This window comes from Lycorma delicatula, chromosome 11, assembly GCF_047948215.1.
Source record: "Lycorma delicatula isolate Av1 chromosome 11, ASM4794821v1, whole genome shotgun sequence".
NCBI classification, from domain to species: Eukaryota; Metazoa; Arthropoda; class Insecta; order Hemiptera; family Fulgoridae; genus Lycorma; species Lycorma delicatula.
Genome location: NC_134465.1, coordinates 48,458,304 through 48,483,022, shown reverse-complemented (window position 1 = coordinate 48,483,022; position 24,719 = coordinate 48,458,304). Strand labels below are relative to the sequence as shown.

At 29.5% G+C, this 24,719-nt stretch overlaps 1 protein-coding gene across 6 annotated transcripts in view; it reads left to right on the top strand.

Moving 5' to 3' along the window:
- LOC142332286 (WASH complex subunit 5-like) overlaps window positions 1–22,739 on the top strand; it is a 49,344-nt gene extending 26,605 nt beyond the window's left edge. For 4 of the 6 annotated variants that reach the window (XM_075378626.1, XM_075378622.1, XM_075378623.1 and 1 more), the window contains 4 exons: window positions 19–202; window positions 2,751–2,977; window positions 9,828–9,981; window positions 12,793–13,527. In XM_075378626.1, coding sequence (XP_075234741.1) covers window positions 19–202; window positions 2,751–2,977; window positions 9,828–9,981; window positions 12,793–12,898 — 671 coding nt within the window. In that variant the 3' untranslated portion in view covers window positions 12,899–13,527. Of the gene's footprint in view, window positions 1–18; window positions 203–2,750; window positions 2,978–9,827; window positions 9,982–12,792; window positions 13,528–18,726; window positions 18,868–22,577 lie in introns of those variants that run through there. The other 2 variants (XR_012758246.1, XM_075378627.1) reach the window with 2 other exon arrangements.
- Window positions 22,740–24,719: the final 1,980 nt, after the last annotated feature.

The window sequence follows — 24,719 nt, the reverse complement described above, 5'->3', positions numbered from 1 at the left end:
GATAAAATTATTTTACAGGTAACCCTACTAGAATGTATCCTCAAATAAGCAGTAAATTACAGAAAACGTGGCCTCAGTATTTGGATTGTGTTTTACGAGTAGGTCAGCTGCAACTTTTAAGGAAACATATATTTTATGAGCTGCGTACATCATGCAAATTTGAATCAAAACCTCTTGCTTCAGCTTTTGAAACAATGAATCGGTATGTTAATTATATTTAAAATTTAGCTTTTTGATTTTCTTTTAATTATATTGTTAGGATTAAAATTGAGGACCTTTTCCATTGTCAACTGTCAACATTATTTACTTTTTATATTGGTCAGATAATAGTATTTTCTATTATTTTTATTAATATAAAATAGTATTTTCTATTATTTTTTTTAAAAGCTTAATATTTTGATTAACCTGTAATTATTTAAATTCTTTAAAAAAGCTTTTTTTTATGTTTAAGAGTAGCAAGCTAAAAATATAAGGATACTAAGTAAAGGAAAAATTCAAATAAATAAATAATGTGACAATCCGAACAATGTGTAATAAACTAGTTCCTTTATGTTAAAAATATATACATATTGCGTGTAAAGTACAGGAAGGAAGAAGTACACACAATGAAGAAGCACAGACAAGTATTAAAAAGTTCAGTTACTGTTTGGCAATTACCAAACACATTTGGTAGTTATATGTTGTTTTGTTGTTTCTTATTGTGTGTTTAATGTTCAATAAATGATTGATAAGACTCCATTTCTGTTATTTTCAATTTTGGTTACGTTATAATTTTTTTTCCTGTTTAGCCTTTGGGAATCACCATCAGGTATTATTTCAGAGAATGAATGAGGATGATATGTATGAGTGTAAGTGAAGTGTAGTTTTGTACAGTCTCAGGTCGACCATTTCTGAGATTTGTGATTAATTGAAACCCAACCACCAAAGAACACCGGTATCCATGATCTAGTATTCAAATCCGTATAAAAGTAACTGCCTTTACTAGGATTTGAACGTTGGAACTCTCAACTTTCTCAACTTATCATTACTATATACATATTAATAGTTTTTCTACGATTTTGTAGGAATCTAGTTAAATTTAATTAAAGATATAATCCAACATTCTTTAGTTTGTCACCTACAGTAATCCAACACTTTACGTCTAACTGCTGAGGTAATTTGTGTAATGCCACTTTTTTTTTTTTTTTTTACTTGTGACAATGATAAAACAGAGAGACACCACGTCCGAGTGGTTAATATATTGTTTTAAGTGAGTAGGCCATGGTTACATGGTGCCACCAGCTGGCGACTTGAACAGTACCGGGGTCTACAGATGGCATGAAACTTCTTACATTATCTTACTACACGTCTCAGTATTGCTTGATCGTGTGGCATGCTTAGTTGTCATATTCGTTTTAACATGTCTAGTTTTCCTTATCTTAAAGCGTCCATTTTTCGTATCTTAAACAGTATCTGAACTATGTTGTTTTTAGTTTTGAACATATTGAAACCACAAAAATGCAAGCACATCAAGCTAAGTTTATTTCAGAAAGCAGAAACTCTTAAAAGAAATGACAAAGGCAAAAAAATTTGTGACATAGCTTCACTGTACGGAATTGAATATGCAATGATGTATGATTTGCAAAGAATCTGGCGAAAATAGAGAAATTTGTAAAAGATAATGTCAGTGGTAAAAGTGATCAGAAAACATTAAAATCTGGCACATTCCCATTAATGGAAGATGCACTTTATTGTTGATTTATCCAGGAACGTTCTAAACATACTCCTCTTTCTGGTAAAATCATCAAAGAAAAAAGTAAGCTTTTCTATAATAAAATGATGAAAAAAGAAGATTTCTGCAAAAGTGATGAGCGGTTTGATAAATTCAAGAAGAGCTATGGAATCCTTTTATTAACCACCACAGGTGAGAAAATTTCTTGTGATTTTACTGCTGTTGAGTCACATAAAGAGAAATTTATAAAGACAGTCCAAGAGTTGGGTCTTGGTGCTGACCAAGTTTATAATGCCGATGAGAGTGGATTATTTTGGAGGGTGCAACCAAAAAGAAAAATTTGTCCATTGTGCTGAAAAGAGTGCTTCAGGTTGCAAAATATTGAAAAACAGATTATGTTTATACCTTTTTCAAATAAGTGGTACCCGTAAACTGAATAGCTTGTTATAAGCAAGTCCAAAAATCCTAGGGCTTTTAAAAACATAGCCGGGTGTGGATGACAAGGAAAGTATTTTTTGAATGGTTTAATGAGTAGTTCATGTCATCAGTAAAAAAATTCCTTAAAGAAAGACAGTTACCAGAAAAAAACAATGTTACTTTTAGACAATTGTACGGGGCACAGGAAGACTACTCAATACTGACCAGTATTTTTTTGTTAAGTAAGAAGTAATTGTATTATTGTTATTTTCTTAATAAAATTATATCGGTTATTCAAATTAATAAATGTATATGAAAGTACACAATGCTTTCTGTTGGTATTTCCATTGAAATTAGGATAATTCTAGTAATCTGACACCACGGCTGCCTGATATGTGTCGGATTACCAAGAGCATACTGTACTTTTAAATGAATCTGAATACCTGCAGTAGAGGCATTCTTTGGTCTATAAGTTCGATTAACAACACTATCTCAGGAATAGTCAGCATAAAGTGGACAAGACAAATCACTAAATTATACTTATTAAAATATAGCATAAATTATTTTATTAAAGTTAAAAAATTTCTTGTACAACTAATTTTTTTCTTTTTTTTGTCAATAGGGCATTATTAAATGAAATCAGACAGCACTATAAGTTAAAGGGATCAAAACCTGCTCAAAATGATAGTAATTTACTTGTAGAATTAACCACTTATTTAGATTGGGCTGGAATTGGTAATCCATTTGCTAAAATTTATGTTACTACAAAAAATCTTACGTATTTTCCACTTCTATCATTCTTGTTTGTAATTTCACAACTACCAAAAATGACACTCGATAAGAATATCGGTAAGTAAAATAAACAATTATAAATTAAAATGAGACGTCATAAGCTAAGATATACAGAATACATTTTACAATCTGTCTTGAAGTCAAGTGTTTTGAAGTTTTTTTTTTAATTCCAAGAATTGTTTGACAAATTATAAAGTAAATAAAAGTACTACCTACTTTTGATGTACTGTATGTTCTGCTGAAAAATTCAAATTTATTGCACGTGTGTAATGAGTGTTAGTAAGTCATCTCTGTTACAGTAGTGATTTGTGAATTATAAAGTAAGAAGTTCAACCTAACCTTATGAATAAACAAAGGAAAGATTTTTTATGAATTACATTTACTACTGTAACTTCCATTCAGAATTGCATTTGGTTTTCGATGCTCTTTATTCATATAAGCTGTATTCCAAGGTTATTTGTGTAAAAACGTTTTATCTTGCCGAATGTGTTTTTCAGAAGTTGCAATATGCAAAAAAACATGAAACATTAATTATACCTAAAAACATAATCCCTTCCAAAACCAGAAAGACAAGCGACTTGAAAAATTAATCATTTATTTATAAAAGACCATAAAAACAAAAACAATCTTACAAAACAGAAAGTAGGTATACTATAAGACCTAAATAGAAGCTGTAGCTTAGATAATGAATGAATATTTTTTACTTTATATGAACTAAAATGTCAGACTATTGTCTATTTAGTACAAAGTATCTGCAAGTAGATGATCGCTTTCTTTATGTATTTTCCAAGTTTTCTTTTTGGTAATGTAAAATGTTATTAGCTACAAAAAATTCCAAAGCTTCACTTTACAGATTGTATTTTTATATAGCCCTAAACAAATAGCAGATATATTATTTTTCACTTTTTAGGGGTTTGATGGTCCTTAAAATGTGTGTTGTAACATATCATTAGCTGTTAGTTTTTAGCATGTATTGTGCACATAACTGCTTAATTGCATATGTAATATTAGAATTTTTTGTGTTAATTTTATCATTTGGATTAAACTTATACTAGTTCGACTTATATATTATTATTTTTAATTAATTTAGTGGTGTAACCTAAATTTACGAATAACATTATTTTATGAAAAGAGTTTTTTATTACTATAGATTTAGTAGTCTGAAGTTATCTTATCCATCTTTTGATTATTTTTTACATTTTGTAATCGATCATTTCATTCCTGAATAATAATTATAATGTATTTAAAATAAAGAAAAAACTACTTTATGCTGGTTTTTTACTGAAAATACTTATCATTTGCCTTGTTCCAAATTAGTTTTTTGACAGTAACATGGTATCTTTTATATAAATAAGGTTATAAATGAAATTGTTTAGATTTTTATACTCTTTCTTATGGGCTGCACCAAAATGATTATTAGATATCAGTTTGAATTATTATCTTGGTTAAAATATTTATTGTTTTATTTCACAGATATAAAGTGATACAAATTTTATTTATAAAGAATTGATTTTGCTTACTGTTAGTTAATTACAGTGAGTAATTCCTACCTTTGTTTTTACCGTGGTAGGTGATATAACGCGGGTCAGTGAATGTCCCCTTATACCCATGTTATAACTGGGCACCACTGTAATGGCAAAGTACAGATTGTAGCATTTTATGTTACTCATTAAGAAAGTAGGATAATATATTTTTATTGTACTCCAATAAATACAGTCAGATGTGGTTAAATAAGTCAGTATCTTGGATTCACACGACAGGCCTCACATCTTGGAGATGAAACAAAGCTTGCTGCAGAAGCTCCAGTGAACGGTAGGATCACTGAATGTCATTAAAAGAGAAGTTATCTGGCAACACGTACCGTCATTTGTAGTGGAGCTGTTTGCACTGCGGCACTGTCTGGTTGAAACAGTACTCTTACTATATTTTATTTGTGATATATTGACTCAGGTAAGAAGAAGGTTTCCAATGTGTAGTTGTAACATTTGGTGTTCAGTGATACAGAGATCCATTATCACCCTTGAAAACGTATTGCCAATAACTCGCTGGGGTGAAATGACACATCACACAACAAGTTTAGGATTGTATAATGGGCACTTGTGGATTGTTATGAGCATCTCGATTCCCCCCTGAGGGGAGAAGATCCCGCCTCATAGTGTGTCCGGTCGCTACACCACCCCTTCCGTTCCTAGCCAGTAGTGGCTTTAACGGAGGACATCTTCCCGCCCTCAAACTGATTGCACACCACAGCATTCAGTTCAGGCACCGTAGAGATGCCACCGATGCAGATGCCCTGAGGGACATCTGCATTGGTAAATTCACCCGACATTCTAAATCAAGAACTATTTACTTAATATTGTATTTACTTAGACTTGATTGTGATCATAAAAGAAAACAATTTACAATGTTGACATAGATTGAGCGTGACTAATGTGCAGTACATGATCTTAATACAAATTTCATTTACCTTAGCTAGCTATTTGCCTTAAAGTTGTTGCCACTTACTGCCTTCTTGTTTCTCTTTCACACAAATGTGAACAGTATCAATAATATCCTACCCTCTTGATCATACATCACATTCTATGAATATTTAAGTTAATAAAAAAAAAGTTTCAGTTTTTTAATTCAAAAAAGATGACAAAGTTTGTCATCTTTGTCTTTTGTTTGTCATTTAAAGAGGGTGGAAAAATGCAAGAATTGTTTTTTTTTTTAAATATATATTGTAGACAGGATAATCGAGTTCCACTAGTCTAATGGCCACTACTATTTTGTAACAGTATAATGTTTCATTATATATATATATATATTTATTTATTTATTTCCTTGTATGATGTAAAGGAAGTATTGTGATGACGAAAAATTTCGGTTTTCAGATTTAAACAGAAATATTCATTTTGACCATCTCTGAATCCATTTTGACTAATTTCGTAGGATGTTGAAATTTTTGATTTAGGACTGTTGTAACAACTAATTGTGCACCTCCCCCTTTTGATTGCAATCGACTGAACCAAAAGTGTCCAGAAAAGCCCAAAATCCCAAAAAAATCTGGATTTTGAACTTTTTCTTAACTGCAGTAATAAGTCCTTATTAAGAGCTTTTCAATAATATATCATAAGTGGTACTTATTTTCTTTGGTTCCAGAGTTAAATTTTAATTAATGAAATATTTGGATAATCTGAATAATTTTTTATTTTTACATCGATTCGAATCAGACTTCATCTCCCTCTTTTTTTAATTTTTTTAGTTTAAATATATTGATTTAGTAATAACTATTAATCTCTGATTGTAAACAAATTACAATAAATAATAATTCAGTAATAACAATAAAAAAAATAATAATATGAAAAAATATCAGAAGTTATTAATAAAAAAAAAATTTTATGTACTTTTCATTTAAAAAAAATGTGAATATATAATTTAATAGGTGTACAGGGAAGTCATGTGGTGTTCACATAAATTTTTTTAATATGATAAATTAGTTACATTTAAGATCATAAATAATAATATTAAATTAGGATAATCTTATATAGATGACCTTGTTAAAAAAAAGAATAAAAAATAATTAACAGAATTTACACTTATTCCCAATAGAGGTTCCTAATAGATATTCCTAAACTTATTACAATAAATATATAAATATAAATTAAGATTTGGCAAAATTTTTATTTATTTTCTATAAACAATCTAGCAAACAACACATATATTTTCTCATCATTATTCTTTTTCAGCATACTGGGGAACATGTATTTAGTATTTTAATCATATTGTAATTTGATTAATACTGTTCATAACATTTTAACAAATATTACTTAATATTTAATATTGGGTTAATATTACTACTTAATTAATTGAAACACTGCTAAAAATAACAGTATTTTCATAAAAAATTAATTATGAATGCATGCAGTCAAGTATTTTAAAGTTGATGATGATGGTAATTTACAGATCTTCTGGTTCTTTTGAAATTTTTCTACATAAACTATTGGAAATTCCTTTTATAATTCCTAATATATGGAATGTATGAATTAATTTTAATGTTAACTTTTTAGACAGATCTAGTCACATGATGATGAATAAACTATTAGCTCTGTTCTAAGGCACCAGGTCAAAATATTTTGGTCTTTCAACCAAAATCAGGGCTTTCAACCACTTATGTAAATAATATTTTTACAAATTTACTGAAAAGTAATTTTTAGTCCTTTTATTATGATAAAAGGAATGCATTAAAAGGGTAGAATATGGTCTTTCAGATCATAATTGCCAAATTACATCATTTATTAATGAAAATCTGCGATTAGAAAATAATTGATTGCTCTTATTCTATTAAAAGGGTAATATTATTAGTGAAATAATATTACTCTGTTGATTAATTTATATATATATATATATATATATATATATATATATATATATATATATATGTTTATATTTATTGTATTTTTATAATCATAAAACAACTTGAACAACCCAAGAACAGAATTACAAAGTAAATGAAATGACACTTACCTTATTTTTTTATTCCAAAAGCACTTTCGTGGGATCCCACATCATCAGTTTGCATATATTTATATAAAAGTACATATCAAACATATAAATTTTAAAATTAAAATTAAAAGATTAAAATTACAATCATATATACAAAAAGTCAGTAATGTAACATTGCATGGCCAGGTTACACAGTATAAATTTTCTATTTATTTTATTTTGAATTTTGTAATTATGACATCATATTTATATATATATATATATATATGTAATTATTTAATTTAATTGACTTCATATGTTTTTGTTATATGATTGTAATTTTAATTTTAATTTAAAAATTTCTATGTTTGATATGTAATTTTATATAAATCTTATATTAACTGATCAGCAGGATCCTGTGAAAGTCCTTTCTGAATAAAAAGATAAGACATCATTTCATTTACTTTGTAATTCTGTACTTTGGTTTTTCAAGTTGGTTTTTTATTATAAAAATAAAATATACTGGTACAGAGGAATGTTGGTATTATAAGTACTGACTTTAGAAATATATATATATATATATATATATATATTTCTCAACATTGTATCATAAATAAAATCATTTAAGAAAAAAAATCTCAGTTACAACAAACAAATTATTTTTAAAGTAAATACTGTATTTGGTGGTTAAAAATTTATAGCTTATTTATTTAATTTAAAACTTAGGTTATTTTGTAAACATATCATATGAAAAGTATGATTTTTATTGTTTCATTTAATTTTTCAAGTTGCCAACAATCAGTAAAAATAGTGTTCAGTGGTAATTGATTTAAATAATTAATTTTAATTTAATTAATTATTATTTATTAATTTGTAATTATTTAATTTATTTAAATAATTAATATAGACTTTAAACAAATCTATTTTTTATCTTATAATTTGTTTTATGTTTATGAAATTTATCTAATATTGAGATGATCTATATAATGTATTTTTATATTTTGGTCAGAATAATGATATATATATTGAGTCATTGCAGTAATAAATTGATATCAAAGTAAATTAAAAAAAAAAATAAATGAGAGAAAGAGAAAACTAGAATTAAAAATTGTCTGTTTAATCATTGTTTGACTGACTGCCTTAAAACTTGTTTATAAAACACTAATGTAGAATGATAGTAAAAAAGTGAAGTATCATTTGCTTACTGAAAATACTTCTAAAAGAAATAAATTATTTTTAGTTCTATTTTCTATCGTTAGTGTACTTTGTTAAAACTATAAAAAAAAGTTTAAGGAAAAAATTCAAAATCAATCAATGTGTATTATAAAACGAATGAAGAATTTTTTTTACAGAATTTACTTAAATATTTCAAACCAAAACTTTCATTAATTGTTAGTAGACTGGTTTATTGTTAAAAATAATTCAGCTGTTAGAACTTAGTTAATGTAATTAATTACTGTATTAATAACTCATAAAAATTAATTACAAAAAAATAAATAACTTAAAAAAAATAAATATTATAAATTAAATTACTCAAAATCTGATTCATAGTGGAGGGTAATATTTCAGTTGATGCTTTTTGCTGAATACTGAATGTTATTGTTATGATCTATTAATTGACATGATTAAATGAACCGGTTATAAGATATACATAATTTTAATCGATTGATTAAATGAAAATCGTAATAATGTAATATTCTTACGTCCAAGCTAAACTATATTTATTGAAAATAAAAACTATCTACAAGACAATATTTGATAAGTTGTTAATTCTGTCTTACTTTATTGCATAGTAATAAATATAACTAGTTATAAACAAATAATACAACTAGATTTAAGGAATATTTATTTTTTTTAATTAAAACGATATGTACAATGTTTGAAAAAAGATTCTTTTAGGTAGTTAATAACATTTTTTTACCAACTTGTTTTATTTTTTTATACAATTTTTTTTTAACGTTAGTCAAATTATATAAAATTGGAATTTTCAGAGCTCTGTTATTTCATTTCATTTAATAACAAGTTAGAGACCCAATTATAGTAAATTAAGGATGGATGAAATTTTTTAATGTATGAACCAAGTGCCATGTTTGACTGGGATTCAAACTCAGAAACTTCCAGATGAATAAAAGTGCTACTGCTTTACCATGGAGGTCACAGAGTGTATTATGCATATATATAATGACAAAATATCACCAAATCAATAGAAAATTATCTTCAGAACTTAATTTTCTGAAGAGTTTAAAGTGTAATAATACTCAATATAAATATATTAAGTAATCATGTGTAATCAACGTGTTGTATAAATGTATTGTGAAACTTAAAGTTAATTTATTGTGGGAGTCTTGTAAATTTTAATATTATTTACATAACATTTTTTCATATTTATATTTAGCATGTTTTAAAAAGCTATTACCTTAATTATGACTGATTGACTTTGTAGGTCTAGTCTGGAAAAAATCTGGAGATCCCTTAGATGGAATACCATTTGTTGTTGGTTTACAGACCTTATTCAGGCACTTCCATCCTGAAGTACGATCTCAGTTACTACTCTACTTAGGACAGTATGTCAATTCATTTATTGAAGCATCAATAAGGTATGGTTTAATTTTGTAATTTTTTTGGTAATTTGTATTTGTGATTATAATTTTTAATTTTATGGAGCACAATCTATATGTGAATGATTAAATAAATATTAATTGCAAATATTTTCATTCTACCAAATCAGTTTATTAACAATTTCGTATAAATTAAAACACGTTTTTGCTTAACATAATTTATTTTTTCACATCAAAATTCATCAGTTTTTTTTTTACTGTCAGCTATAAAATCCCCCCCCCCCACTACTATGCCCACATTATGATGGTAATGTGAGTAGGGATTTAATTAATAATCCATTATATTGGTGTGATTGACTCCTGCAGTAAGTTACATTACTCTCCAAGTTACCTGTTTTCATACACAGGATCACATATTAGTTTTTAATCGAAAAATGTATTCATCAAACAGTTATTTTCATATATTTCAAATTATTTAATGCCTACCATGTTTAACCCATTTGTTTGATTTGATGAGCTCACTTTGCGCAACCTTTACATAGCACAACTTTGATGTATCCTTATCACTGTGCATTCTTTATAGTAGTTTATTTTGTTCCTGTAAGATGGCAGCATATATCAAAGCAGTATAATATTTACCATATTATTACATCTTTGATAAGTTGTTAATTCTGTCTTACTTTATTGTATTTAGTAGTAAATATAACAAGTTATGAACAAAAAATACAACTAGATTTAAGGAATATTTATTTTTTACTATTTTATACTATTTTATATTTATTTTTTAATATTTATGGTAATAATATTGACCAAAAATTCCCTATAGTTCTGTGGTTTTGGAATATTTTTTTTCTTAAGTTTTTTCGCATTTATTTGTTGTTTATTATTTTTAACATTATTTTCTGAATAATACTGAATTATTTTTTTAATTTTTTTAACTGAATTTTTACGGGCATCGACTGCTAAGGTTATTAGCCCTCGTCACATTCTTTAAAAGAAATTATTATCTCCATCAGGATCGTCATATGTAAGGGTGTAAAGGGCCCTTACATTTTATTTAAAAACACAAACTTCACAATAAACATTAAGACATAAAAGACAAGGACAATCACAAACACTTACGGGGTGTAAAGGGCCCCAATATTAAAATTTGAGATAGGTTCTCAAAAGACCATAAAAATTAAAATTTCAGCTTATCAATACCATATCATTCTTTCTTTCTTCTACGAGTCTCATTTATAGTTTGTTTAAGAACCCTCGGGGCGACCAGAACCGCCGTTGAGCAGTATATCAGTCGCGCCAGGGTGCCGTGGCAGTTGAATCCTTCTTATAAACAGGCTATAGGCATGCACGGCATACATCCATAGCCTCGCGCCCTCAATCCCCCTTGCCATCATCGGACACACACTGACTCACTGCTCTTGAATGCAGGTGAGCCAAAATGGTCTAGGCAAGAGGGCTACCTTCCGTCATTATGCGTGCCACGCTTCTAGACTACCTTATATATATATATATATATAAAACTACCGCTTAGAGTATCTTTTATCACAGCTTTAAACTTCCATTTTATAGACTTTTAAGAAGTCCACTGGCGTGTAAAAATGCAACTATATTTTCTTCATTTCCATTATCCAGATCAGGACTAATATTATTTGTAAGACGGAACCTCTTTCTGAGGTCCTCATATATGGTACACTCTTCTATTAGATGCTTGATTGTCAGTGTTTTATTACAAACACCGCACATTGGTCTCCCTTCGCCGGTTAACAAATATAAATTTGTTAATCGCATGTGACCGATTCTAAGTCTGGTCACCGGTGACCAGACTTAGAATCGGTCGCTTTTCCATTTATAAGGAGAAGTTTTTACTGAGTTTAATTTTGTATTTAAACTCCTCCATTCAGCGTTCCACTTGTTTCTTACTATGTTTGTTAGACGGTTTTTAACGTCTGCCACTCTTACAGGAAATGCATCCAAATCATCGCAGACTGTTGCCTTTCTGGCAGCTTCGTCTGCGATTTCATTACCTGTAATACCAGCATGCCCCGGAGTCCATACAAATACGCATCGCTGTCCTCGTTGTTTTAGTATGTATAAAATGGACAGGATGTTTGCAATTAGGACATCCTTAATGTTCTTGTTCCGAATTGCGACAAGTGCACTTAATGAATCGGAACATATTAGCACTCTCTCTTCGCAATAGTGTTCAGTGTAGCGAAGAGCTTGCAGAATTGCAGTGAGTTCTGCCGTGTAGACACTGGCCACATCTGGCAGTTTCCAAAAGTGGGCTTCTTCATTTACATATATTGAGCATCCAACACCATGTTTGGTTTTAGAACCGTCAGTATAAATTCTAATTTGTTCTTCGTAACTACTGACGGTTGCTAAAAATTCCTGCTGGATGATCACTGCTGGTTTCTTTTTTATTTCTCCTTGAGAGAGATCCAAACTTGTATTTACCGCTGGCAAGAGCCATGGTGGTATTTCTCTTGTAGAAATTGCTAGTGTCTCTGGTATAGCAATTTCATATTTTCTTCTTAATTCGTGGTACCTTATTCCGGCTGGTCTGGAATAGGTAGCACGATGTTCATATACTGCAGCCATAGGATGATTCGTAAACAATTTATTATTTATATGAGCAGGGAAAGCCCATACATTTGCTGCATATCTAAACAAAAGGATCTCTCTTATATAATGTAGTGGCATTATTCCGGCTTCAGACATCAGACTGAATTATTAATTACATTTATATTATGAAAAGAATACTTCTATAGTCAGGCTTGAGTAATTTAATGATTTGTGTTTAATAATTTTTTATTCTTACTAATTGAATTATATATTTTTTTATAGTTCTGGAATGAAATCATCTGATTTACCGGCAGAAGTAACAGTGACAATTCATTTTTGTGAAAAGTTTCATAAAGTATTCTGGGCTTCCACGTTCTACACTTACTGAACATATTCCAGAACCGATTCTTGATTTATTTCATTCAGGATTCTCTTTGTAAATTATGGTTACATGTGTAGAGTTTCAATATGTTTATTCTTTACAAAAACAAACTATATTATACTGTTAACGAATGTATATTTTAAATTCTGTATATTATTTTATGGTTATATGATAGTATATGTAACTGAATGAAATAACTTTTGACATAGTCAGACTACATGTCAGCTGCAGTGAGTGGTCTTCACACTCCTCATACTGCATGCTAAGCTATGTGGGAAATTCCACTACATTATTCAAGAATATGCTAGAACCAGCTTCTGGAATGGAATCTAGTACCTCTTACAGTGTTGTCCAGCATTCTAGAAGCTTTATGAAAAATATCATGTTTCAGTTTTGCACAACCAAGTATGTATGTATGTATGTGTATGTGTATCAGTATATACAGTATACTTTATACATGTATAATATACTGTTTATGCAATGCACTGCAGGTATATATAGGAAAAATGAATTTCCTGTGATTATTATATTATGATGTTTAATTTTAATATCTTTTCAAATTTGTATCTCATCTTCCTTGGTAGAATATCCAGCTAAAAGCGTATATATATAACATACATATATATATATATATATATATAACAAATGTGGAGCGTGCCATTTGTTAGAAAATATGAAAATGTTGGTTTTGAATTCATGCACATTTGTATTTAAAATTTTAACTAGTGAATTTAATGAATTTTAATGTAAATGCTACAGTTCAGTATAAACACTTATAGTCTGTTAGAAAGTGTAAAAAGAACATCTCCCATTTATCAAAAAATTACGTGTATTTTTTTAGCATTTACAGATTTTATAGATCACCTTTTTATGTATATATTTAAGTGTCTTCCTGTTTGCTTTCATTACTGAAGTCGTACGATTTGCATGAATTTTGAATAATGTTTTTGAAAATAGTATGTAATGAGTTGTTCTATGAGATTATTTTTATGATTGGAGCTGTAAAATAATCACCATTCATTTTTGAAATTCAATTTTGCACTATGTTAATCCTATTTACCTTCTTTACTTTTATTACAATCATCAAGCAATTTTCTCAGTTACTAAGTCAAGTAAACAAAGAAATTAACTGAAAAAACGTTCTTAAAATTAATTGCCAATTTGTAGGAATTATAAAGTGAAGTTTTCTAGTATAAGTCACTACTATCATGTTATTAATCGCATAATATAGTCATGACTATATTCCACTTGCATTTGTATCAGCTGATTGCTTATAGTGAAAATATAATTCTAAAAATACATAGGGAGTAAATTTACCACTGATTTTATTTAAAAGAAATGCTGATATTGTTATAAACTGCCAGAAGAAAACATTATAATATAAAATATCAAAAGCCCTAAATAATAAAATAAAAATATCTATTGGCAAGAATTAGTAAAGAAAGAAAATCTGCCAGGTTTTCATCCGATTATGATTTCACAAAAAACATAACCCCTGGTCATTGGAAACATTAATGAATAAACCCTGTCAAAATACCAGCATATGTTATCAGTTTATTGTTACTGCATGCAACTAGAAAATCAGCGTTGAATCATTGGTTTTGATATAGTATAACGTTTTGATTGTAGTTGAATGTTTTTGAGACTATATTTTTAAAAATTTTATAACATATAAAATTAGTATAATATAATAATCAATTAATATATTTAAGAGTGGTGCACAACATTTGATTTTCTTAAAAAATATTTATTGAATTGCAATACAGAAAAGTAAAATACAACGTATTTACTATATACCTGGAGATTAATGAAAAATGTTATACAAGGTCAGAATTGTTAGGAGGGTGATAAAAGATTTCATAGAGGAATCGCTTTAATTCAACTTTTTTGTTAGTTGTTGATATCAAGAATTATCACACAAAAACATAATCCCATTGGATAATGTCTTTTGTTTGAAAAATATTATTATAAGTGTTTCAAAATTGGCATGATTACTTATTTTAATCTTAATTTAATTTGTGATTCTGCTTGCATCTGTATCAGCTGATTGAAATTATAATTCTAAAAATACATTGGGAGTAAATCCAAAACTTAATTTATTTAAAAGAAATGCTTTTCATTTAAAATGTAATTATTTTATTGGAATATGAATTATTGTTATTTATTAGTTTTAAGATAATAACTGTAATGCGTTTCTTGCATAATTTTGATTATAAATTTATTATTTGATTATAAATTATCTTTCTATTTTTAAAAATTGAAATGGTAGCAGTATGTGTAAATTATGTATAAATATAGCAGATTTTCTTCAAATTCTACTCTTAATCCCAATTCAGATATCCATATTGTCTTTTGGAATATAAAAATTTTTGACTTAAATATTTAATACTTAGATTCAAACCCTGCTTACTGTAATATCATTTTTCCTTTTACGGCTGCTATTTTGCTGTAATATTTTATGGTGCTTTTAAAATATGAAATTACCTTAAATAGATCATATCATATTATCAATTAATTATAATTTCATTATAAACAGGCCTAACATAACTTGTGATTAAATAATTTGTAGACTCTTAGTCTTTTTCTTAGGGTTGCATATAATACAGAGTTAAACTGTTATATGTTTGTGAGCAAGTGAGTGTGTATGTGTATTTACTTCTAATTCATTCTTTTTAAAGAAGTATTTATGTACATGTGTATAGTTCCTATAAGTCATTTGGATTCTTAAAGAATTGTATTCAAGGTCATATTCAGTTTTCTGGAAAATGATTATATTGTTAAATATGTCAAATAAGTGTAGAAAATAAATAGCTTATTTTAAATTAGTTTACCAATTATATATATATATAATACATTATTCATTTATAATATGAAGTTTTATAAAAGAATTTTTATTTATATATATAAAAATGTAATATTGTACAATTGTAATAAATATATATTATAATATTTGTTTTATTTGCCTACATTTTTATGTTATATGTTTACTTATAATGTAAAATTTACATTAGCATTAAAAAAAATTAAATTAAATTTAAATTTAGTTTTCTTTTTTTGAGTATATATAATGTCAAGTTTATTTTATTTTTATGGTTTTGGTGACAAGATAGTTTCAGTAGAAATTGTTGTTTATCGATAATGAGACCATAATTTACAAAAATAACAGTTTCTGATCCCATTAAAATACTTTCATCTTGTGGGTACTTACGTATTAACGCCACCGCAGCTACAGCTTTATTTAAAAACGAAGTAGTCAATTGGATTTCGGTGGAAAATGAACAGTCTCTTTATTAATTTTAATAAATGGTTATTTATATTTATTTATTTTATAAATATAATTTAACCAAACTTAACCTACGCTCGCTAACCTTGACTAATTAACACTGTAATTTTTTGAGTATTTATTTAATAAATTCAGTAATTATTGCAATTATTTAAATAATCAAAACACTCCTGTTAATTAGTCAAAGTTAGCGAGCGTAGGTTAAGTTTGGTTAAATTATATTTATAAAATAAATAAATTTAAATAACCATTTATTAAAATTAATAAGAAGAAGAGATTTTCTTGGAAACAAAAAAGTTGAAAATCACATTGGCTTATAAATGAACTCTTAGTGAACTACAGAACTTTAGGCTACAGAATGTCATATTCTCATTTGGACTTCTTCCCTTTTAAACTCGGGTGACATCAGCGACGTTCACGGAGAAAGTTTCTACCAAGATATATTGCTGATGGAACAACTTTGTCAAGGCAGATAACGTAGGGTGAATCTGATGAGTGACTACTGTGCTGGAAGATAAAAAAATAATACTTCACCGAACACAAAAGGAAAATAAGAAAAAATAAATTAAAATAAACTTAAATGTCTGCAAAAGGTAGGAATTTTAATTGTAATTATTATTATTATTTTTGTATTTGTTTTATTATTTAAGAAGTTTCTCAGTATTTTAAAGGGTCATAACTAAAAATGTGAAGGTAATGAAGAAAACTGATTTCATTTTAAGATTCAGCATAAAATATACATTCTATTCTAATTCACCTATTACAGTACAAATTATTATTTTTTTTGTTGACTTTTGTAATTAATTATAAAATAATGTTTCACATCTCTATTAATTTACTGACATCCTAGAACTTCTTATAATGACCTCATAAAAAGATTAGTCAGATTAGCTTTCTTTTTTTTTTTTAAGAAAAAGTTTTTTTTATTTTACTTTTATTTGTGACAATAATCAATTTCATAACACTTGATTTGGAACTGTATTTATATTTTTAAAACCTACTTGCCGGTTAAATTTCCTGCTAAACCATTAAATTAAAAATAGATCCAAAAAAAAAGATTGTGATTCGGAAATAGTTAGCGCCATTGATTTTGTTTGATGGGTAAATTGTGTGTGCGTGTGTGTGTATGTTAGATATGATACTGGGTTATGATGATTTTAGATCTTTGCTTATTTTAATCTCCTCCCCACTAATTGCTTTTTATGTTTATTTTTCATGATGTACTAAAACAAGCATTGTACAATTTTATTAAAAAATTTTGTAGAAATATTAATTATAAAGTACAGAGTAAAAAGAAAAACAAGATTCCGTGGAAATTTGTGAGCTTTAAAAATTTCTCATGTCCTTTTTTTTGATAACATTAATACATTTTTGAGATATTTGCAAGCAAATTCTTTACCCTCTTTCACAATCGCTAAAGAGGGTAGAATGTACCAAGTTGGAAGGGTACCTACTCTTCAACCATCTAGAGGGGAGGTACCCCCTCTAAACCTCTATAGAAGGAATGTGTTCTGTAGGAGTCAGGGAATCTTAAGAACTAAGTAAAGCTATATTCAAAGCCCTGTAATTATTTCCTTATTCAGTATCAATATTTATTCACAAAGCATATAAATGATTTCTGTATTCAATTCAGTCATAATTTCTTGGCAGGTAGGTTTCATGCCAATTTTCATATTGTTTGAATATCCTATTATCTGGTTGACATAATGATTAAGTAAATAAAAAAATGGGTTACTTTTTTTAAGTACGTAGGATTGTGCTGCTAGAAGAACTTTTCAGAATTATTATATAGTTCCTTTGTTAGTGATGTTGTAGATGACGCTGCTTTTAATATTCATTATTAAAATGTTAGGACACGCATTTAATATGTGGCCTAATAATTTATTTGTCCATTTGAATATTATTCATTTCATATGTTGTTTTTATAATTTTTTTTTTTTAATTTCATATCATTCATCTTGTTAAGGTTGCTAATGAATGTAGAATAAAAATAATTGAAGGGTAAAAAAGCTTTAATGCTAGTCTTGATAGCTAACACTTTTATCCCTGTTTGGTAAGGATAGCTGGAGAAAGCTCCTTTTCTTTACAGGACATTACCATTACAGAGTCATCTATATATTAAGGATCTCCTCAAGGATGACATCCTATATAAAGTGTAATATCAGTCATGAGACTACAACAAAATACATAATTGTTGAATGTGAGGTTCTTGAAAGAAAGCTCTTCGTATCTTTGGGGGAGCTGGTTTTAGAAGAAATGGGCATTTCTACCCTGTTTGGGAAGTTATGTTACTCATTAGACAAAGCTAGGTTAATTATATTTATTTCTGTGGGTGTCCACAATAAGTCTCGGCTGAAATGCTTAATGAACTGTCCTTGGTCCTCTCAGAATAACAATAGTAGGCATCTATAATCACTTCTCTTGATTGATGCTATAGAAATTTTGTCCTTCATAAACAATTACTTTTGCTTATGAGTAAACTACTTTCAGTTATAAACTTTTTTGTTTGTTAAGCGTAATTTTATAATGAATTATATTTGTTATTTAACAGGTAATAAGTGTTTATATGGGATTAACTGTGAATCTTGTTGATGCATGGGAACCGTATAAAGCAGCACGTATGGCTCTTGCTAATACTTTACATACATCAAATGTTTTGGAACAGGCAAATATTCATAGTAAAAAATTTGAGGTAACCGTCTTAGTTTTGATATTTTTAAACTAACCATAAATGTAAATATTTATAGACACTGTAGTATTTATTGGCTGCTTGGTTGATAAAACTCTGAAAGACAAGTTGAGCTTATGAAGGCATGTTATGAACTCTAAACAAAATATTTATGTAGGAATCGTCCATAAAATAATTAGTGAAATCGTTTATCATTTAATTGAAAGACAACTAAGGTTAATCAAGTCAGATAAAAGGTTAAATGATCTTAAACAGAGATTTAATTCATGTCCTTAATTTATTTCTACCCTCATTGTTAAAGTTAGCATTATAAATTCTTCAAATAAGAGATTTTATCCATTTTTATTAGTTATATTAATTTTATCATCTTAATTATTTTGACCAGCTAATAAATCTATACCTAAAATGTTTTGCTAATACTGACTGATTTATCTAATGTGGTAGAAATTATCCTGCAATTGGCATCTTGCTGGATGGTTTATGTAGTTCATTTTGATAGATATGTCTACACATCTTACAATTCTGGGAATGGGCAAGATTTTTACTTTTCCCTAAGGAGGTTTGAACTCACGTCAGGTGGCTGTCTAGTATTTGGAGGAAACTCAGTTTGTTACAGCATTTATTAAAATTTATCTATGTTAAATCTTTCATCGTTAATATGCCACACTCAGTGGGTAAAGACAACCTGACTTCCAGAATTACAATAAATAACACAGTTCTCCACTGCCTGGAGGTGGCCAGAAATATTCTTTTGGGTATGATTATTAGGTCTGTTTCATTGATCTTTGTGGGTGAATCATCCCTTTTTCACCATCCGTCACTCTGGATTTTTAGTCTCTCCTCCCTGTTATTTTGCTAGATACCTATTGAATCTGTTTTAAGAAAGGGAAGTTCTATATATAGATCTTTTTACTGGCTCTTTCGTATTAAATAAAAAGCCCAAAGGCCTGACTTTTTAGAAAAAAACCAGGCTTCTTAATCCTTAGTTGTAATATTGCAGTATTGTACTGATATAGTATTATGGTATTTGTCAAACTAGCCTCAGGCTACTGACTTAATCCTTTTTAAATTGTAATAAGTGAGAAATGATTTTTTAATAATACAGTATACTTGGTGCTTGCATACCTTACCACTCTAGCCTCATGCAGTCCCCATGGAAAGCCCATTGTTAAACAGAATTTTTTTTAATTTATGTAATATTTTATTTAGCAAAAAATTAATTTATTTTTGTAATATTATTCGATCGATTGGAATCATTCAGGTCAAACCCAGGTCACACAGTGAGAGACTCACAGTTCACAGTTTATTAATTCAATTTATTAAAGTCTTTGCTTCTACCAGCAAATCTCTACTACTACTACTATATATACATATGAGGCTCAGCTGATAAATTTTGCACACTAGCGTGCTACACGGAGACAAAAGGTACTGTCGAGTTGGGTATGGCAGCACATGATAGCTAAACTCCCCTTCTACAAACCTGCGATAATGGGTTGAAATCTGTTTACCGTTTACTATCTGTTTATCTGTTTGTTTTCACTAGCAGTTAAAATGGAGTCGAGTGCAGCCAATATGTCAACACAGTTAAGTGTTGACATCACAGGTTAAGTGTGTGTATTCATCACAGTTTTTTCAGAGTTTTACGATAGTGAAACTGTTGATAGGAATACTGTGAATAGGTGGGCATTGAAATTCCATGAATGTGAAGCTGGTAAAGCAACAATTGAGGATGCACCTTGCAGCGGACAACCAGTTTCTGTGACTGACAAGAAACATCGAAAGGAGGTAGATGAGTTGCTTCTAAGTGACTGGCAAATCACCCAGCAACGCATCACTATTCAGTTAGGCATATCTAAAGAATGAGTAGGCCATATTATCGAGCAATTGGGTTACCGTAAAATCTATGCACAATGGGTACCACGACAACTCTCTGATGGCTCTCTGCAAGCTGAAGTTTGAGCCTATTCTGCATCCACCATCTGCCATATTCACAGAATTTGGCTCCATGCCACTTCTTCCCTCATCTCAAGAGGGATCTCAAAGGTAATCATTACACCACCAATGATGAGGTGAAGGAAGATGTGGCCACTTGGATCCAAGAAAGACCGCCAGAAGCTTTCAGTGATGGAATGCAAAAACTTGTCACATGTTGGAAAAAGTGTATCAGTGTACACAAGGATTTTGTTGAAAAATAAATACTGCTTTTTGTAGCTAAGGTATTGTACTTTTATTCATTTTTTATTTCATTCCAATATCTTTTTTCATTTCCATGCTACCCATATATGTGCAAAATTTACCAGCCGAGCTTCGAATTTAGAGATTTAATATATCACATAACCTCCTCTATGAATCATGAGACCTTGCCGTTAGTGAGGGGGCTTGAGTACTCAGTGATACAGAGTAGCTGGACCGAAGGTGCAACCATATCGGAGAGGTATCTGTTGAGAGCCAGACTAAGGAATGATTCCTGAAAGAGGGCAGCTGCTCTTTCAGTAGTTGTTAGGGGCGTGAGAGGACGAATTAAACGGCCGTATCAACATCACTCAGTCCTCTGAGTACTGCGCAGCTGAAAGCAATGGAAAACTACAGCTGCTTTTTTTCCAAGTAAATGTGGCTCTCTGCATTTTCATATAGCAATGATGGAGAGAACAATTTAGATTCGGAGTAACAGTACAAGGTGAAAAGATAAAGATGCTATGATTTGCTGATGATATAGTAATTCTAGCCGAGAGTAAAAAGGATTTAGAAGAAACAATGAATGGCATAGATGAAGTCCTACGCAAGAACTATCGCGTGAAAATAAACAAATACAAAACAAAAGTAATGAAATGTATTAGAAATAACAAAGATGGATCAATGAATGTAAAAATAGGAGGAGAAAAGATTATGGAGGTAGAAGGATTTTGTTATTTGGGAAGTAGAATTACTGAAGATGGACGAAGCAGGAGCGATATAAAATGCCGAATAGCACAAGCTAAACGAGCCTTCAGTAAGAAATACAATTTGTTTACATTAAAAATTAATTTAAATGTCAGGAAAAGATTTTTGAAAGTATATGTTTGGAGTGTCGCTTTATATGGAAGTGAAGCTTGGACAATCGGAGTATCTGAGAAGAAAAGATTAGAAGCTTTTGAAATGCGGTGCTATAGGAGAATGTTAAAAATCAGATGGGTGGATAAAGTGACAAATGAAGAGGTATTGCGGCAAATAGATGAAGAAAGAAGCATTTGGAAAAATATAGTTAAAAGAAGAGACAGACTTATAGGCCGCATACTAAGGCATCCTGGAATAGTCGCTTTAATATTGGAAGGACAGGTAGAAGGAAAAAATTGTGTAGGCAGTTCACGTTTGGAATATGTAAAACAAATTGTTAGGGATGTAGGATGTAGGGGGTATACTGAAATGAAACGACTAGCACTAGATAGGGAATCTTGGAGAGCTGCATCAAACCAGTCAAATGACTGAAGACAAAAAAAAAATATCAGATAAGATGAAATATATCTGAAACCCTCAGTTATTCGAAGAAACATTGGTAAACATTTGGTTGCGATTGATAAAGTAATTTTTTTATTTATCCTGAACAAACAAAAACACAAAAATTCTCTTCTTCTTTGTATATTAGTATAGATTTAGTTGTTATTTTTCTGTTTTATTTTACATCATGAATTTATGGTTTTAAATGATGTTATATTTTAGTTTTATTTCAATTTCAGCAATGTATCAAGATAACACAGCAGAAACTAAAAGCTGGAGGTCTCACAAAATCAAGTGTATTAGAACATGTTGATAAAATCATTAACGTTATTCGTAACTGTAATGTCACATTACGTTGGTTGATGCTTCATACTGCTAGTTCATATTGTGGTTAGTTGTTGTAAAGCAAAAATTTGTTTTTATTGTATACATTGCTTAATAGTTTTTCTGTAGATAATTATTAATATCCATTTCAGTGAACAGTTATGAATATTACCTGTGCTAATTTTCCAGTTTTATTATGCAAGTCATTAGCTTTTACGTGCATTGTAATTTTGAATGGATTGTATTCACTTTTGGTCCCTGCCATTGTTCTACTTGTGGATAAACTAAAACATTACGGTAGGTATAATCCTTGTGATCTTATACAACCGTAAAAAAATCATCAACAATATTCCTTCTTCTATTGAATTTTCCATAGCCTGCAACATCTTTGTCAATGAATGATTCATGGCCATCCACTTTGTAGATAAGCTTTGAGAAATTGATGAAAGGAAGTGATACATACATGTAGTAGACAAGAATTTTGTTCCATGATTCTACCGTTCCCTGTTCTATATATCTATATATATTATTAACGTAATTGATAGCAAAGTTGATGTGACTGTGAACTTTATGATTATTGTTATTATACATTATCATTATTAATTTATGTTCATTATTGTATAATTTTTCCTCTATGAATCATGAGACCTTGCCGTTGGTGAGGGGGCTTGAGGTTCAGTGATACAGAGTAGCTGGACCAAAGGTGCAAACATATCGGAAGGGTATCTGTTGAGACCCAGAATAAGAAATGATTCCTGAAAGAGGGCAGCAGCTCTTTCAGTAGTTGTTAAGGGTGTAGGTCAGGACGACTTAAAAGGCCATATCAACATCATTCAATCTTCTGAGTACTGCGCAGCTGAAAGCAATGGAAAGCAATAGCTGCTTTTTTTCCAAGAAAATGTAGCTGTCTGCATTTTCATATAACAATGATGGAGGCAATTTCCTTGGTAAAATATTCCGAAGGTAAACTAGTCCCCTGTTCAGATCTCCAGGTGGGGACTACTAAGGAAGGGGTCACCAGAAAATTACAAAAATAACATTCTACAAGTAGGAGCGTGGAAAGTTAGAAGTATAAAAAATATTGGTGGATTAGAAAATTTAAAGAGGGAAATTGATAGGATAAATGTAGATGCAGTAGGAATTAGCGAGATTCAGTGGAAAGAGGAAAATGACTTTTGGCCAGGTGATTTTAGAATAATTAACTCAGCTTCAAATAATGGGCAGGCAGGAGTAGGTTTTGTAATGAACAAGAAGATAGGGAAGAGAGTAAAGTATTTCAAATTGCATAGTGATAGAATCATTGTAATAAGGATAAAATGGAAACCTAAACCAACAACAATTGTTAACATCTATATGGGTGCTCATCAAGTACGCCTGATGATGATGATGATGAGGTAGTGTGTATACGAAGAAATTGACAAAGCAATTAAACACATAAAAGGAGATGAAAATTTAATAATAACTGGAGACTGGAATGCAAGCATTGGAAAAGGCAAGGAAGGAAATATAGTGGGTGAATACGGGTTGGACAAAAGGAATGAAAGAGGGGACTGACTAATAGAGTCTTGCACGAAGTATAATTTAGTAATTGCCAACAACCCAGTTTAAAAATCATAATAGAAGAATTTACACATGAAAAAAGTCAGGTGTTACTGCAAGGTATCAGATAGATTATATCATGGTTAAGCAAAGATTTAGAAATCAACTCGTTGACTGCAAAACTTACCCTGGAGTAGACATTGATAGCGACCATAATTTGGTGATAATGAAATATAGACTGAGATTTAAAAACCTGAAGAAAGGTTGTCAGATGAATCAGTGGAATTTAAGGAAGAGGAGGTAAAGAAGATTTTTGAGAAGGACATAGCTAGAGGTCTGAGTAAAAAAGACAAGGTAGAAAATGTAGAAGAAGAATGGGAGAATGTTAAAAAGGAAATTCTTAAATCAGCAGAAGCAAACTTAGGCAGAACAAAGAGAATTGGTAGAAAACCTTAGATTTCAGACGATATATTGTAGCTGATGGATGAACATAGAATATATAAGAATGCTAGTGATGA